Source organism: Helicoverpa zea, chromosome 19, assembly GCF_022581195.2.
Source record: "Helicoverpa zea isolate HzStark_Cry1AcR chromosome 19, ilHelZeax1.1, whole genome shotgun sequence".
NCBI lineage: Eukaryota > Metazoa > Arthropoda > Insecta > Lepidoptera > Noctuidae > Helicoverpa > Helicoverpa zea.
The window spans coordinates 6,401,085-6,417,148 of record NC_061470.1 but is presented as its reverse complement, the minus strand read 5'-3'; the positions used below and the strand labels follow the sequence as shown (position 1 = coordinate 6,417,148).

Genomic DNA, 16,064 nt, shown 5'->3' with positions numbered 1-16,064 from the left:
AGCTCATCCTACGTCGTTTCTCAGTTTTGTATTTGCAATATTATCAAACTGAAAAGTATTCCTTATTTCTTTGGAATAAAGTTCATTATTCCATTCAAATAATACAATATATCACTTGCTAAAATCTCAATAACAAACTGAGATTGTAATTTCGAGCTTGGAGAATCTGGTAATTACCTAACTTAAAACTTAGTGTCTGTCTATAAGAAACTCGATGAAGAGAGCTTTTTGCGTGCTAGCGGCACTTATGAACGAGCGGAAACATAGTGTGATAGGCAAAATGAAACCAGTCACTAATTTCAAAGAGTGGAAGTTCCGTGATCCTCCTAACTATGCTGCATTGCCTATTGATGAGAATCCGGAATACAATGTGCCGATGGCTGTGAAAGATGCTGTGTTTTCTAAGGTAACAATAATGTTATCTTGTTATGAAGTTATTGCGACATATTTAATCAGCTGTATGTTTAATAATGTTGGAGGCAAAGTCCTGACTTGCTTACTTTTGAGTTTCTTTCTTTGCTAGTATATGCAAAAAAAAGCTATGATCACGTAAAGCCTTAGACATAGATCTTAGGGTTACCCTACTTATGGAGTCATGTTCCAAATCTGGTAAGGTATATACAGTCTGTAAACAACACAGCCAAAACAAACTATTAAAAAACATATGCCCAATTACTATAAAAAAGTATCATGAAAATTGTTGACTTAACAAGTCCCGTTATTTATCTGTATACTGTAAGAGACTACTTTTCCTATTGTAATACCATTTCCAGGTACCCACAGAGCCTTTAACAGGCAAGCTACATCTAGTGTGTGCATCAGACCCTGCCCTCATAGATCTGTTAGACTTGGACCCTTCAGTGGCTGATACCGAGGAGTTCATCAACTTTGTGGCTGGTGCCTACCTGCCTGAAGGAGGGTTGACAGTTTCACATAGGTAGGGTTGAAAAGTGTTTTCTTATATAATTTCAGTAGTCCACGTTTAGGGTAAAAACAAACAAAATTTTCTCCCTCCTCCTCTTCATATATTAGTTAAGAGTTTATACTAATATTTTGTTAAGAACAAAAGATTTTAATTCAGCGCTATTATTATAGATATAATGAAGAAGGGAATATGCCAGTTAGTGATGTATGCCAGTTTTTTTTCACATCCCCTGAATTGTATATTTCTATAAGACCTACTTATCATTTCCAAAAAACAATAATATTTGTCAACAAGCTATAAAATTTGCCCTTCAAAATGCAAAATGAGAGATAATAAAAAAGCATTGAATGGTTATTTGTACTAACTAGATATGGAGGTTATCAGTTTGGATTCTGGGCAGATCAACTTGGTGATGGCAGAGCTCACATTCTAGGGGAATATGTTAACAGGTATTTATTATTTATACATATTATGTCCTTATATAGTCTGTGGCAAAGGCTACCAAGTCCCCACTAGGATGCTTGTATATCTCTGTTAGTGGAGAAGGTATATGGGAATGGGATGCTTAAGGAGTACTCCTAGAATTTGACACCACATAAAAACACCTGCAAAGTTACTGTTGAGAAAAACCAATTCTTGCTTACCAATATTGGACAGGACAGGACAAGACCAACCTGAGCCAACAGGCTATATTTGACCACTTTATTTGGTCCTTGCATTTGGTATAATACTACCCTCACGGTATAAATACAACCCTTCATCATCATCATTATCATCAGCCTATCGCAGTCCACTGCTGGACATAGGCCTCTCCAATTGCACGCCACTGAGATCGATTTTGAGCTTCTCGCATCCAGCTCCTGCCAGCCGTCTTGCGCAAGTCATCACTCCACCGTGCCTGAGGACGTCCTACACTACGTTTGCCGAGGCGTGGTCTCCATTCTAGAACTCGTTTACCCCAACGGTACAATCGGTTCTTCGGCTAATATGGCCAGCCCACTGCCACTTCAGCTTGCTGATTCGGTTTGCTATGTCGATTACCTTGGTACTCGACTTGATACTACCCTTAAGTTGTTTTAAAATATTGATGATGTTGTTTTTGTACAACCCATTAGATGACATAACATTGATTTATTTTCAGCAAAGGTGAATCCTGGCAGCCGCAACTGAAAGGTTCTGGTGAGACGCCGTACTCCCGGTTCGGTGATGGTCGCGCGGTGCTGCGCTCGTCCATCCGAGAGATGATCGCGTCGGAGGCCTGCCATTACCTCGGCGTGCCGACCACTAGGGCTGCTGCTTTGGTGGGTAAGGCTGCTTGGTTTATTCTTGACTAGCTTCTGCCAGCGGTTTCACCCGCATCCCGTGGGAACTACTTCCCGTACCGGGATAAAAAGTAGCCTATAGCCTTCCTCGATAAATGGGCTATCTAACACTGAGAGAAATTTTTAAATCGGACCAGTAGTTCCTGAGATTAGCGTGTTCAAACAAACAAACAAACAAACTCTTCAACTTTATAATATTAATATAGATTTAGATTTAACTTATACATGTGACTTTTGAAAGCCGTTAACAGTTGGCTGACCTCTACAGACTCCTGTGTATGAAGGCTACCTTTATTTCTATAAGGTCAAAAGATTATTTTGTTCAAATTGGTTAGGAAACAAGGTACGCCAAAATAACGAGTAACCAAACCATATGAGAAAATTCTAATTTCCTTATGGTCAGTTCCACTGGTTACAGTGGTTACTCATAAAGTATCTTAATCTATCAGGAACTTATCTGACATCATGTCCCGACCCTTTTCTTTTTAGGAACTTATGTGATTAGCTACTTCGGTTTGCAATATCTGGCGGAAATTATAAGCAGCATTTATCGGGCAGATAGCATAAACTATCAGATAACTAACCAACTGGTTACCGAACCAGTGTAACCGGGCCTAAATTTATTCATTTCCCCAGTAAGCGACGATCACAAGGTATGGCGCGACAAGACGTACAGCGGTCGGTCGCGGCAGGAACGCGCCGCTACCGTCATGCGGCTCGCAAACGCTTGGTACCGCATCGGCTCGCTAGAAATACTGCTTAAGAGGAAGGAGCCACATACCCTGAAACTGTTAGCTGATTTTATTATTGAGGTATGTTCCTTTTAGTATTTCTTCCTGGTTAGTGATGATAACAAGGTCTGGCGCGACAAGACATACAGCGGCCGGTCGCGGCAGGAGCAAAGGAGCCCCATACAGTCAAGTTGTTAGCTGGTTTTATTATTGAGGTACGAGGTACTTTTTATCAAAAATACCAAATTTAAATCCCGTGCGCCTTTATGCGTAACTATGAATCACTTCTTTTTACCCGACTGCACAATGCGAAGAAAAATCTGTACTGTTCGGAAGCTATAACTTAGGTACATATTCATATTCTAGCTGGGTACGGAAGGTGGTTTCTAGGGCGGGCGGGTCAAATAATTCGTATAGAATAAGTCAAATGAAAGCTGTAAAACTTAATGTCTAATTAAGTCTTGTTATTTACAGAATCATTTTCCTGAAGTTGCAAGTTCTGAAGAAGATAAATATGTGAAATGGTATTCGGAAGTTGCTCACAAGAATCTTGACATGGTGGCGACATGGCAAGGTATGGTCCTTTCAGAGCCTGCTCTAGTGATATAGGTACCCATGGGCCTAGCCAGCTTTGGGCTCAGGGTGGGGCAGCAGTCAACCTATCCCCGGGGGAGGGCGGGGGCTTCCTATTTTTTGTATCTTGAGCCGTTAATCTCTTAATTTGAGAGGTTTATATTTTCAGGTACAGAAAATAAACAATCACACACAGGACAAAAGCCAAAAGTAAGGGCATATAGTTTCTGAATACGCGAGCGAAGCGAGCGCGAAATTTTTATCGGACTTAAACCAAATATTACGCAAAATTTTGCCCAAACGTACTTAACTTTTGGTTTTTAGACAAATGCAAAAATATGGGCATATAGTTTCTGAATACGCGAGCGAAGCGAGCGAGAAATTTGTATCGGACTTATACCAAATATTACGTAAAATTTAGGCCAAAGGTACTTAACTTTTTGTTTGTTGACAAATGCAAAAAAAAATATAGATTTTGAATACGCGAGCGAAGCGAGCGCGAAATTTTAATTATTTTTAAGACTCAAAACCAAAAACTATGTAAAATGTCGCCCAAATATACATTTTCATGAATGGGGGGACTAGATACGACACACCCGATTTACGTCCATACGAAAACCCCCTCGCTCGCATAGATAAGTCGATAAAAATAAAGTTAGATAACGTATAGCAACTTCGCGCAGCTAAGCTTCGCGGACCATTCGGCGGAATGCCTACAGGGACCACCAGTGGTCCGCGGACCACCGGTTAAGAACCACTGTGCTAAACGATCGTTCTATTGTACAGGTCGTACATGGCTGGGCAAGCAAAATAGCGAGCGCGGTTTTTACACTAGGATAAAATTGCATTTCCGAAATTTTGATCACATTTACCAGTTCCATCTCCTTCAATGCATTATTTTTTGGATTAGATGGACGGCTCAGCTCGATAGCAACTATTCTTTAACCGACTTCCCAAAAAGGAGGAGGTTCTCAATTCGGCCGGTATGTTTTTTTTTTTTCTATGTATGTACATCGATTACTCCGAGGTTTATAGACCGATTTACGTGATTCTTTTTTTGTTCGACGTGGAATGGCTGCCAGTTGGTCCCATAGTCATCAGGTCAGGATCTGATGATGGAAACCTTGAGAAATCGAGGGCAACCTTCGAAAGTTGTAGGGATACATAGGGTAAAAACTTGACACTCAGGTGTATGCCTGAAAGCACTATTCAGCAGTGAAGGTTTGGAGCTGACCTGATGATGGAGACCAGAGAGGGTTGAGGGAACTCGACAACTGAATATGTAAAATACCTCGTATTTGGGCTTATATTCTTTGTATTGATGAGAACTTCCCTCTTATATGGATAGTGACAACTATTCGTATCACTGAAAAGCTGTAAATAAAAACTTTTTTACAAAAAAAATAAACCGACTTCCAAAAACACTAGAAAGCAAAAAAAAAAAACAAACTAATTTTAGGTGCATCGGCCTAGAAGTCGGTGGCAAAATTAACTTAGTAACATCCATTAGACACCGACGTCTAGGCCGATGTACCTAAAATTAGTTTTTTTTTTTTTTTTTGCTTTCTAGTGTTTTTGGAAGTCGGTTTAATTTAGGATTGTGATTGTTGAATTATGATTGTTGATATTGTTAGTTAGAGTTAGTAAAAAAAAAAAATGTTTAATCAGACACCTTATAGGTCAGAGCCAGGGCCCAGGGTGGGGCAAGTGCCCCAGCTTGCCCCAGTGTGGCTACGCCCATGCTTAGGTACCCCAGACGAGTATTTTTTATCCTCCCCTTTTCTAACAACTACACCAAAAAAGAGAATTGTTTCTTAGGCAGTTTAACACCCTTGTATAAATAAGTATAAAACCCTTGATTTTTTCCAGGTCTCGGCTTCGTTCACGGCGTGCTAAACACAGACAATGTAAGCCTGTTAGGCCTGACCATAGACTATGGCCCATATGGGTTTATAGACCACTTCTACGAGCACTATGTGCCTAACACTTCGGACGATATGGGCCGTTATGCGTACAACAAACAACCAGAGGTTTGTTTGAATACATTACTTAGTTAATTACAATTTTAATGTAATCTATGCCTTTAAAAGTTAGGCATAAAGTATAGTTATGAATGTTCAAAATGAGTTATGGAGTTTTATTTTGTGTAATCAATATTGTGCCTTATATATAACACGTTAAGGTATAGATTAGAATGGTGAATATGTATGTATAAGTAAAACCTCTTTATCTCCTTTTCTTTAGTTGTGATATTTATAAACTTTGCAGATTCTAGTGTGGAATTTGGGCAAGCTAGCTGAAGCTATGGAGCCAATATTATCTGACGTACAGAAGCAAGAGATCAAAGATATACATGCCACTCTAGATGACTATGTCAAAACTAAAGTATTGTAAGTATAATGTGGTGAAAAAATTATGGTTAGAAATCATATTATTGCATCAACATCATTTGCCTAGCCTTTTCCCAACTATCAGCAGTTGAGTACCAGCATTATACTTCGACCGACTGCCTATCTGACCAACAACTCAATATCTCATAGTAAGACGTGTTAAATCAAATGTTTTCAAGTCCCCTAATATTAATTTCTATTTCTAGGAAAACATATCTGCTAAAACTAGGTCTCAAAGAAATCCAAGATGGCGACCACAAACTGGTGGAAGATTTGTTTACAGTGATGCAGTCGAAAATGGCGGACTTTACAGCTACGTTCAGACAACTTGCTGAGGTATTTTACTCTATTATTTAATCAAATATATCACGTCATGCATGTATTATTAAAATCATGATAGTAAGAGCAGTTTGCTTTCGAGAACAATGTCAGACCTCCATAGTAACTTAGGCTCAATAAAAATATTTCATGTACAGTGAAAATTCTTACAGTTTTTTGTGTAGTTTAATGTCAGAAGCTTTTCTATGTTTTCCACTTTTGCATTGAACTTATCAAAACCACATTATTCAGACATTGTAAATTGGAGGTTATTTATTTTTACAGAGTAAATTAAACAAAAAATATACAGTAATTGAATAGTTTTAGATAACAATTAAATATTTTATAAGAAGTTAGTATTTTATATTTAAATTGTTGTAGTAAAGAACTTTGTGTCTGTGAGAATTTAGTTTTAAAAGTTGATTGGGCCGAAACCTGACATTGTTCTTTGGACTTTATTCCACCTACATAAAGTCTATAGTAAACATTTTACTAATGAATTGTTTTTTTTTTTAAGTGAGTAACATGTAGTATAACACTAAAACGAAAAATAATATTTTTGTTAGGTAGAACCCGAGCAGTTGGACAAATCAGTGCTAGAGACAAAATGGTCCCTGAACAAGTTGAGTGATGAACGAACTTGGAAGAAATGGGTGCAAGCTTACCAAGAAAGGCTGAAGAAAGAGGACGGTAAAAATCTATACTAATTATTTTAAAGCTGAAGATTTTTATTTGCCTGAATAAGTTTATATGATCCGAATGGAAAAAAATCATTATTGAGAAACCCTTTAGCGCACTTTCTATCGAGGTGCGCGAGGTAGTTCTCACGTGGCGCCGGTGTAACTCCTGGCAGCGACCTCGTATATATATGCGATCTGATAAGCCAGTTTATTTAGCCCCCTATATTTTCCCAAAATATTTCATCACAAGATTTACTCGAAGTGGGAACTACTGAATTATTCTTTGTTTATAATTACAGTAAGTGAAGAAGAGCGACGTGAGCGCATGGTGAGAGTGAACCCAGTGTATGTGCCCAGAAACTGGATATTGGAAGAGGCCATCAAAGATGCTGAGAACAATTACTTTGAGAAGGTAATGTTCACACAACTAATCAAAATCAACATTTGTACATTGTAGATTAGTGGTACGAAGTTTTACTAAGCTGTACCTGCAGCTCTTACAAAACTCAATGGCGGTTCGTCAGTAGATTCCGAGCACAAGTACTCGCAAGGACCTAAAACTTTCTGCACAGCGACTCGCGCAATATTTCGTGAGGACTAAGGGTCAATTCCCACTGAAAGAGCAGCGGCCGGCAGCGGCCGGCAGCGGCCGTAATTGCAAGGGATTGAGCGCGAGCGCGGCGGGCCGCGCGGCGCCGCACCGCGCCGCGCTCTTACATTTTCCGTGCTCTTACGGCCGCTGCCGGCCGCTGCTCTTTCAGTGGGAATTGACCCTAAAAGTTTGGCGAGAATGTATCTCTTTAAACGGAAACAATATGAACACCTTATTTTTTAACAAAAACTACTGTTTCAGGTCCGATTCCTGCTGAAACTCTTCCAAAATCCTTTTGAAATAAATGAAGAAGCTGAAAAGAGAGGCTACTCTGCACAACCGCCGAGCTGGTCTTATGGACTCAAGCTTAGCTGTTCCAGTTAATTAATTATATTTAAGCTCAAAACGCAAATATTGAAATGTTGTAAAACAATGCTTGTAAATTAGAATTTAAGTTGAAATGATAATAAAGTGATATCAAAACTCTGTAGATATGTTATATACATATGTGACTTGCCTCTGTAAATCTGTTAATTATATTTTTTTGGTCCAGTGTAGCTTATTGAGATAGGATAAAAACATATATTATGAAAGTGGAGGTATTCTAATTAAGTTGTTATTCTACATAAATGTAATTTATATTTTTTTATAAATATAAGCTTAATATACTATGCTGTTATAATACTTATTTTATTTAACCCCAAAGACGGTATGTTCAAGAACAAGAATAAAATGAAAAGCAAATTACAAAAAACACTGGTAATTAAAATATATTTTCCATAATGTAGGTGTTTAAACTAAAATAATAACTATTTACAATCAACATAATTTTCCTTCTGGTATAAAAACGGCCAGCATTAAATATTCACTCATAATCTTCATCAGCACTATCATCAGGTTCTGAATAATCTTCATCAATGTCTACCTTCCTTCTTTTGGTGTCCGGAATATTTTCCTTCTCCTCTTCAATAGCCTTTGGAGCCTCAGTTTGGGCAGATCTATGGTGGAACACAAAAGAAATACTCTTTGCCAAATCCCAGCACTGTTTCAGAACTAAATCTGCCAAATTCTTCTTGTCTGCACAGTGGTACCAGTTAGAGAGGTCAGATGTGCAGTCAGAATTCTCTGGAGGTATTGTCACTTGGATGTTGTTCACACATCTCTTGCATTTGAACTTGCTGTGCGTATCTGACAACGTGTTCTCTTCTAATCTAAACAGATCTTTTAAATCTTCTGAAGTGAAGTGCCTCAGAGACTCCTCGTTCTGATCAACAACTGTGTCACTGAGGGCCTTCTTGTGTGCTTGTCTTTGGAATATTTTCTCTTCTATAGTTCCTGTAGCTAATAGCCTGTAGATGTAGCATGGTTTCTTCTGTCCATCTCGCCACACTCGCGCCATGGCTTGGTCATCATTAGCAGGGTTCCAGTCAGGGTCAAACATGATAAGTCTGTTTGCTCCAATGAGATTCAGTCCACAACCACCAGCCTTAGAGCTGAGCATGAATATCCATTCTTTATTTTCCTTGTTATTGAAACTCTCAACTACTTTAGCTCGCTTCTTGATTGTCATTGAGCCATCAAGTCTTACATAAAGGTAAGATCTTTTCCTACACAATTTTTCAAACAAATCTAATGTTTGTGTGTAATTTGAAACAAGCACAATTTTATCATCAGTGTTTGTCTTCAAATTGGCTAATATACAGTCAAGGATCATGAGTTTTCCTGATAATTCTGGTTTTACATCTTTAGTATCGTAATTGCTTGGTAGGAGACTCATAGCCTTCTCAAAACCTTCTGATCTTTCTATTATTTTATCATAAACTAAATCAGGGTGGTTACAGAGTTTCTTAAGAGTAGTTATGCTTGACAGAGCACTTAGTGTGTTGCCCTTTTCACCAGACCCACTGAACTTATTGCGGATGGCATCAGAATTGATAAAGTTCTTATACAACTCTGTTTGAAGGGGAGTCATCTTTACACATATGACTTGTTCAAACTTAACAGGTAAGTATTTAGTGAGCAAGCTGCTAGTTCTGCGGATCATACATTTATTTACAATTGATGTTAAAGTTGACAGACATTCCTGAGCCTTTTCTCTCTCAGAGGGAGTGGCTAATGCATCTTGACCTCTAAGAATTGGATTCTCGTATCTTTTCTTGAATTCATGTGCTGTTCCTAAGATGCCTTCATTTACAAAATGAACTAAACTGAAGTATTCTGTCAAATCATTCTGGATTGGAGTCCCAGATATCAAAATTCTTCTTCTAGCCTTTAGACCCATTAGTGCTTGATATGTCTGGTTCTCAGAGTTTTTCAGTCTATGTCCTTCATCACATAAGACTAATCCAACTTCAGATGAGTGTAGAATATTGGAGTAAATTCTGAATGTTTCATATGATATGATTAGAACTGGGGTGGCTACCCGAGTTGTACTGTATGTGTTCATGAACTGCTGTAGTTTCAAAGTAATGTCGGCTTTAGATCCTCCATCCATTGGCAAAGCATTGATCCTCTGTCCCAACCACTTGTGTATCTCATTGTACCAGTTCTTCACTAAGCTGCTAGGGCAGACAATGATTGCTTTGCAAATTGTAGGCTTACAATCAGGTCCTTGCCTCAAGAGTGTCCACAGTAGAGTAATACATTGTAAAGTCTTTCCCAAACCCATTTCATCTGCCATGATACAGCCATAAGCGTTCTCTATCTGTTTCCCAGTGACGCAGTCGTACATGAACTGGACGCCTTCTCTCTGGTGAGGACGTAAGATGTTCCCGAGCACTGGGTCAACAACAACAGCCACTTTAATGTCATTTGGACTCATTTTCATCTTCTCATGTTCGGGAATGTAAGGCGGCCGGTACAATACCAATGCATTTGGTTCATCTGGGTCGTGCAGAGCGCGCCTAACCTGAGTGCGCTTTAGACCCAAACTTTTACCACAGAATGAGGATACATAGTTAGGTATGGGAACCTTGAAAGGCTTGTTGAGTATCTGTCTGATTAATTGCTCGTGTTCAGAAGCAGATAGGGCTTGTGAAGCTGATTTCTGAGTGAGAGGTATCTTGGTGCATTCCCGCCGTTTATTTCGTTTCGACTCTAGTAGAGGGCTCTTAAAGACGGTGTTGTTCGAGCCAATCTGGCTCGGCGCTTGGCTCCGCCGCATTTTACTGTTTCATTAGGCCATTTGAAAGTTTGAAAATGAATTGAAACACTGAAACAAGGCACACACCTGTTTGAACTTGTTTTTGAAAACACAGAATTTTCTTGGTTGATTTCTGACATTGACTTTTAAAATTTTCGGTGTTGCCCATGAAATAAAAATTTGCGCTGATCTTCACGCTTTTTGCTTTAGGAGCTTGCCGAAGTAAAAATCTGTTTTACAAAAACGGTTCAGCCAAAATTGAGATTATCGGGCCCAACATACATGCTGCTCAAACTGAGAACCTCCTTTTTGAAGTCGGTTAAAACTAAAATTGTTCGCACGTGGTCGTCATGAGATCCGATACTATAATTTGTATTCAATGGCTACATAATGGAATGGCTGTAAGATATATAAGGAATATGCATTGAATTTGGCACTTTGTCTAGTAGTGATTGCCAAAAAATAAATGGAATACTACCTACTGAAGTCGAAGAAGTGCTTATCAACTGTGGTCGATCGAAATCCTCTAAAATATAAAATGTTTTTCACTTGGCTCTTGTAAATATACATTACCAAGACTGCAATATTTTAGTAAATAAAAATTAATCTTTAACTAATACAGAAACTGGTCAGTGGGTCGTCTACTGCTTTGAATGTGGTTTCTTGCAAGATAATTTGTGTTTTCAGGGTTCATTCAGGGAATAGGCTTAATGAAAATGAAACAAAATGATGGATACAAAAATACTTATTTTAAAAAGAAAACATTTAACAAAAACTTTCTCTTACTTTTTAAGTTACAATCGGTATTGATGTGTCACATCAGTACTTTACTAGCATGATTCATCACAGACAAATTTTAAACTTATTTAAAGCGTACATCAGCTGGTTTTTGAGTCCGAAACATAGAGAGGACCTGCGATAATAAGTTTTACAAAACATTTTATGCTTTATACCAATGTTTTACACGTGAATTGGTATTAAAGTACGCTAAGGTTTAGTTACAAAAAGTTTCTAAATAATTTTAAACACACAAAGCAACACATTAAATTAAATGACAGGTATACAATTCCAAAAATAATTATTCAAAATTAATCAACTAAAATTCTCATCAAAGTAATAATTTTTATATGAAATGAACATGGCAAAATAAGTAATCAAATATTTATTTTAGACTGTCGTCAATCTTGGGAGGGATATAGTGTGATCAAAATACTTACAATGTTCTTTTGCTATATGCTTACCTGTTACTGTCGCACCACAATTCAACTAAGATCACAAGACAGATAGAAGACAGCATACATTAGCAAAAGAACGAGAATATGTAGCCTTAGCAACTTCGGTATTAGGGTGTGTTCACATCTGGCGAATGCGCAATTCGCGAGCTGCGGGCGTGCATTTTTGTTCGAGCCTTTCACAATACAATTGCCGTGACTGCACGCACTCAGTTCGCAAGCCGCGCATTCGCGGCACATTCGTCAGATGTGGACGCAACCTTATGAATACATAGACAATTTTTATCAACATCAGCTTAGACAGACAATATTAAATGTATTTTGTGCATTAATTGGTTAAATTATGGCTATAATGTCATTAAACAATACAATTTTTTAATGTGGTGGGCAATATATTATAGTGTTACGTTATTATGTACTATGGAGAATGAATTGATTTCTTAGGCACAAGTTATGTATTAATTAGAGAATATATTTTTTGGGACAGATCTTTATTTGAACCCGTTGTCAAATTTTGCAATTTTCTTTTATATCGCTACTTTATACTGGTACCAAATTAATTCGGGTGATCTCTTAATGAGGATACCAATATTGACGCCAACTTTCTGCGTTCACGACCAACATTTGGGGCTATGCTAACTCTCAAAGCTACTCAGAAAGTGTTGGATCCAATATTGGGGCCAATGTCATCATATCTTCATCGATATCTCTTGCCTCTTGGAAATAGACAACATGAGCGGATTACTTCTTGTTGTTCCGCACAACCTTAATATTGGTGCCTTCGTACACGCAGTCAGTTCGCGAAGGGTACACATTCTTCAGGTTTCCTTCTAGATCCACAACTTTCACCTGAAAGAAAAAAAAAAATATGGGTTAATTTAATTCTTAACCGTTTTTTAAGCCGATTGAATACACTTGTCTAGTCCATTATTTTGCGGCTACTTCCGACGTTGGTTTAATGTTATTAAGCAATTTACTATTCATTAATGATGGTTTCTCCGATATTACCTGTTGCACAGTGAGGGTGTGGAAGGCGGAGCCGGGCTCCTCAGGGCCCAGCCCCAGTAGCAGGCACTCCTGAAGCAGCTTGTTCATCACAGACTTGCAGGCACCGAGTGAAGTGTGGGACGTCACCTCCACCAACATTGCCTTGCTGTCTTGAGACATCTGCGTAAAAATGTAATTATGGTTAATATTATAAATGCGACAGTGTGATTGTTTGTTATTTCAATTTTTTATGCTGTCACCCTAAAACGGCCATATAGTTATCGTAAGACTCGATGTTGTTCCGAAACTTAATTCCGTGAACAAGTTCGCGCATGTGTCCATACCCGTCTACCACCCACGCAACCTGCTGAAACGAATTCTAAATCTACTCGCTCAGAAATATACCAATTGAGATGAAACTTGGCATGGAGATAAGTTTTGTCGAGGAAACGTAGAAGTACGCTACTTTCTACCCTGTGGTCGGAAACTTATTGGAATGCAGTCATGGGTGAAATCTTGTACCTAATAAAACCTTTACTAAATGGATGGGTCATACCTTGGTATCCTCAGAGTTAGTGATGGGTGGGAAGCTGATGACCTTGCCACTGGAGTCCTCTAGACATGGGTACAAGGGCTTGCCTTCTAACAGGTACAAGTATCTGTAACAATAATGCATACCATGTTATGTTCCTGACACTTTGGTATCTAATTGAGTATTTAAATTAGCTGAGATTCCTAATTCGTTTCCCGTAAGAAATCAAACACACAACGTGTTTTATGCTTAATAAATTAAAAACATAAAATGAGGCAATTCCTTAACAGAAACATATTTGTATGCTGTTCTTGGACTTATTTTCCAGCTACAATAAAGTTTTGAAAGAATATTCAAATCTTAAACAAGAGATCTAAGATTTCCAAATCAATTTCCAATAGTATTCAAATATTTTTAAATACTAATGGTGCATACTTGTGTATCCCCGAGTAGACATTCCTCTTCTTCTCCTTGCGCAATGCTTCAGCTTCAGCAGTGAGTTGTTGGAACAGCTGTTCCCCGGAGTATGGCCTTAGCCTCGACAGGGGAGTCAGTTTCAGAGCGGCTGGAGGCTTCGCTGTGTATACTAGGTCACCTGTTAAAGTAACAATTTTGAAGAACAAACCCAATTTTGATTGTCTATTTAGTTAGAAGCTAGTAAAAGTACTTACATAGTTATTGAATACTTTTTTTCATAGAAACTATAGGCATATTAAAAAAGTTAAAAAATATTTGATTGTTTATTGAAGGAAAAGATTGCATACCAAATTATGATTCATCATAAAGGCTGATTTACATTGAGTCAGTAACTGACGTCAGTGTAGGCGCCGAAAACTGACGCGTGCTATTTACACGAAGTCAGTGTAGTGTCAGTGTTTCGTCAGTAGTACTGTACTGACTTCAAATCAATTTACACGATGGCAGTGCCGGGTCAGCACTGACTTGTCAGTGGACTGACGTCAGTTACTGACTCAATGTAAATCAGCCATAATGCTTAGTTAAAATATACTAACCTGGTGCAATCTTACTCAAGTCATGTGTAGCTATAGTAGCAATATTCCTCTTATCGCAAACCGTGTCATGGAGTTTAGTTTGCATCTGTATGAACTTCTTGAAGCTGGTCTCATCAAAGCAGAGATCAGTTACGATGCAGCACAGGATGTAAGGACGGACGGCAGCTACTTGTGACTCAATGATTTTAACTCGGAGTATATCATCTTCTACATGTAAAATCTTCAAAGAATGGCAAAGGTCACATTCGGTTTCTTCCGGAGCTGGTTCCTCCTTCTTGCCCTTCTTAGCCTTGCCCTTGCCAGCTGGCTGGGTCTGGTCTGACTTGGGGCAGTGGTCACGGATGTAGTCCACTATTTGTTTGGTGCGACACTGGTCAACTAGCTTCATGAATCTTTTGTCGGTGAATTTGTTTCCTTTGAGGTTTATTTCTGTAAATGTTTATTGAGTGTATTTATTTACATAGATATTTACAATACATATTTACAATAAAAATCAAAAACTATCCTAGTAAAACAAACAACTAAAAAGCGTCAAAAAATTCGTCCCCATTATTATAGAGTTAGTACTGTTGACAGGTTTTTAATCTGTATGTTTTATTTAAATAACTAGGTTTATTGCACAACTTGCATAACAGTGATTCCTTGTTGTGTGATATTTAGGAAATTGGTGTAAAATTTCATCAGATTATTTATCCCACTGAAATGATTCATACATAATAGTGGAATCATTTCCCTGAACTAAAATAAACATGTTTCTATGATGATGATGTTTTATCTTAATTTACATAGGGTAAATAATAAGCTTACCTTTCAACTTGGACATGTTGGCTAACTCTCCAGGAACAGTCTTCAATTGATTATCTCCAATGTCGAAATTCTTCAATGATGGCAGACTACGCACAATGTAGCTGGGCAACACCTCTATAGCATTGCCTTTGATTTTCAGATCAGTCAAGTGAAGTAATACAGCATTCTCCAAGTCCAAGAAACTGGTCAATTTATTGTTTGACACATCAATGGTTAACAAATGTGGGAAATCTGTGAATTTTGGCATTTCTTCTATTTCATTTGAACTGAAATTGATACTCGTCAATTCTTTCATGTCATTGAGAGACTCTGGAATACACTTCAGCTGGTTTCTTGATAAATCGAGCACTTTCAACTTCTTCAAAGAGGTTATGTTTTTATTGAAATCTGTTATTTTATTACCGAATAACAGCAAGGATTGCAGGTTCACAAGACGACTTATATCGTCTGGTATCGCTGATAGACATGTTTCACTGATATTTAGTAGGTTAATATTTGTTAATTGAAAGATACCTTTGTCTAAACCGCTTTCCGAAATTCGTTTCGAAATAGCCGCACCCGCCAATTTGATTTCATGACGATTTTCCGACTTTGCAGTCGTTACTTCTGGCCACGCATTCATTTTTGCAAATAAATTATAGGGAGATAATAAGTCTACTCTGTTAAAGTGGTATCAAATTGAAATTTAATAAGAAAAACGCGCGCCACGACGGTTGCGAACCGAAAACATGAAAAAAATCAAATGACGTCAAACGTCAAGTCAATCTGACAACCATATTATTGACATTCATTGACACTTTTTTGTGATTTTAAGTTACCA

The 16,064-nt window shown here is 38.0% G+C and overlaps 3 protein-coding genes across 3 annotated transcripts; 1 reads left to right on the top strand and 2 right to left on the bottom strand.

Moving 5' to 3' along the window:
* Positions 1-8,213, top strand: LOC124639518 (protein adenylyltransferase SelO-like). Its single transcript, XM_047176931.1, has 12 exons — positions 1-406; positions 774-937; positions 1,294-1,374; positions 2,067-2,230; positions 2,884-3,059; positions 3,453-3,552; positions 5,421-5,581; positions 5,820-5,941; positions 6,148-6,277; positions 6,826-6,949; positions 7,239-7,351; positions 7,793-8,213. Exons 1-12 carry the CDS (start codon positions 215-217, stop codon positions 7,913-7,915), a joined length of 1,650 nt encoding a protein of 549 aa, XP_047032887.1. The 5' UTR covers positions 1-214; the 3' UTR covers positions 7,916-8,213.
* Positions 8,214-8,275: 62 nt separating this feature from the next.
* On the bottom strand, positions 8,276-10,810 carry LOC124639508 (DNA repair and recombination protein RAD54-like). The gene has a single exon (XM_047176909.1). The coding sequence runs from the start codon at positions 10,692-10,694 to the stop codon at positions 8,397-8,399; it is 2,298 nt and encodes a 765-aa protein (XP_047032865.1). The 5' UTR covers positions 10,695-10,810; the 3' UTR covers positions 8,276-8,396.
* Positions 10,811-11,403: 593 nt separating this feature from the next.
* LOC124639521 (leucine-rich repeat-containing protein 47-like) lies at positions 11,404-15,991 on the bottom strand. The gene is made up of 6 exons (XM_047176935.1): positions 15,245-15,991; positions 14,438-14,866; positions 13,860-14,019; positions 13,449-13,551; positions 12,914-13,072; positions 11,404-12,754 (listed from the first exon to the last, which is right to left on the bottom strand). The coding sequence occupies exons 1-6, from the start codon at positions 15,864-15,866 to the stop codon at positions 12,647-12,649; spliced, it is 1,581 nt and encodes a 526-aa protein (XP_047032891.1). The 5' UTR covers positions 15,867-15,991; the 3' UTR covers positions 11,404-12,646.
* Positions 15,992-16,064: the final 73 nt, after the last annotated feature.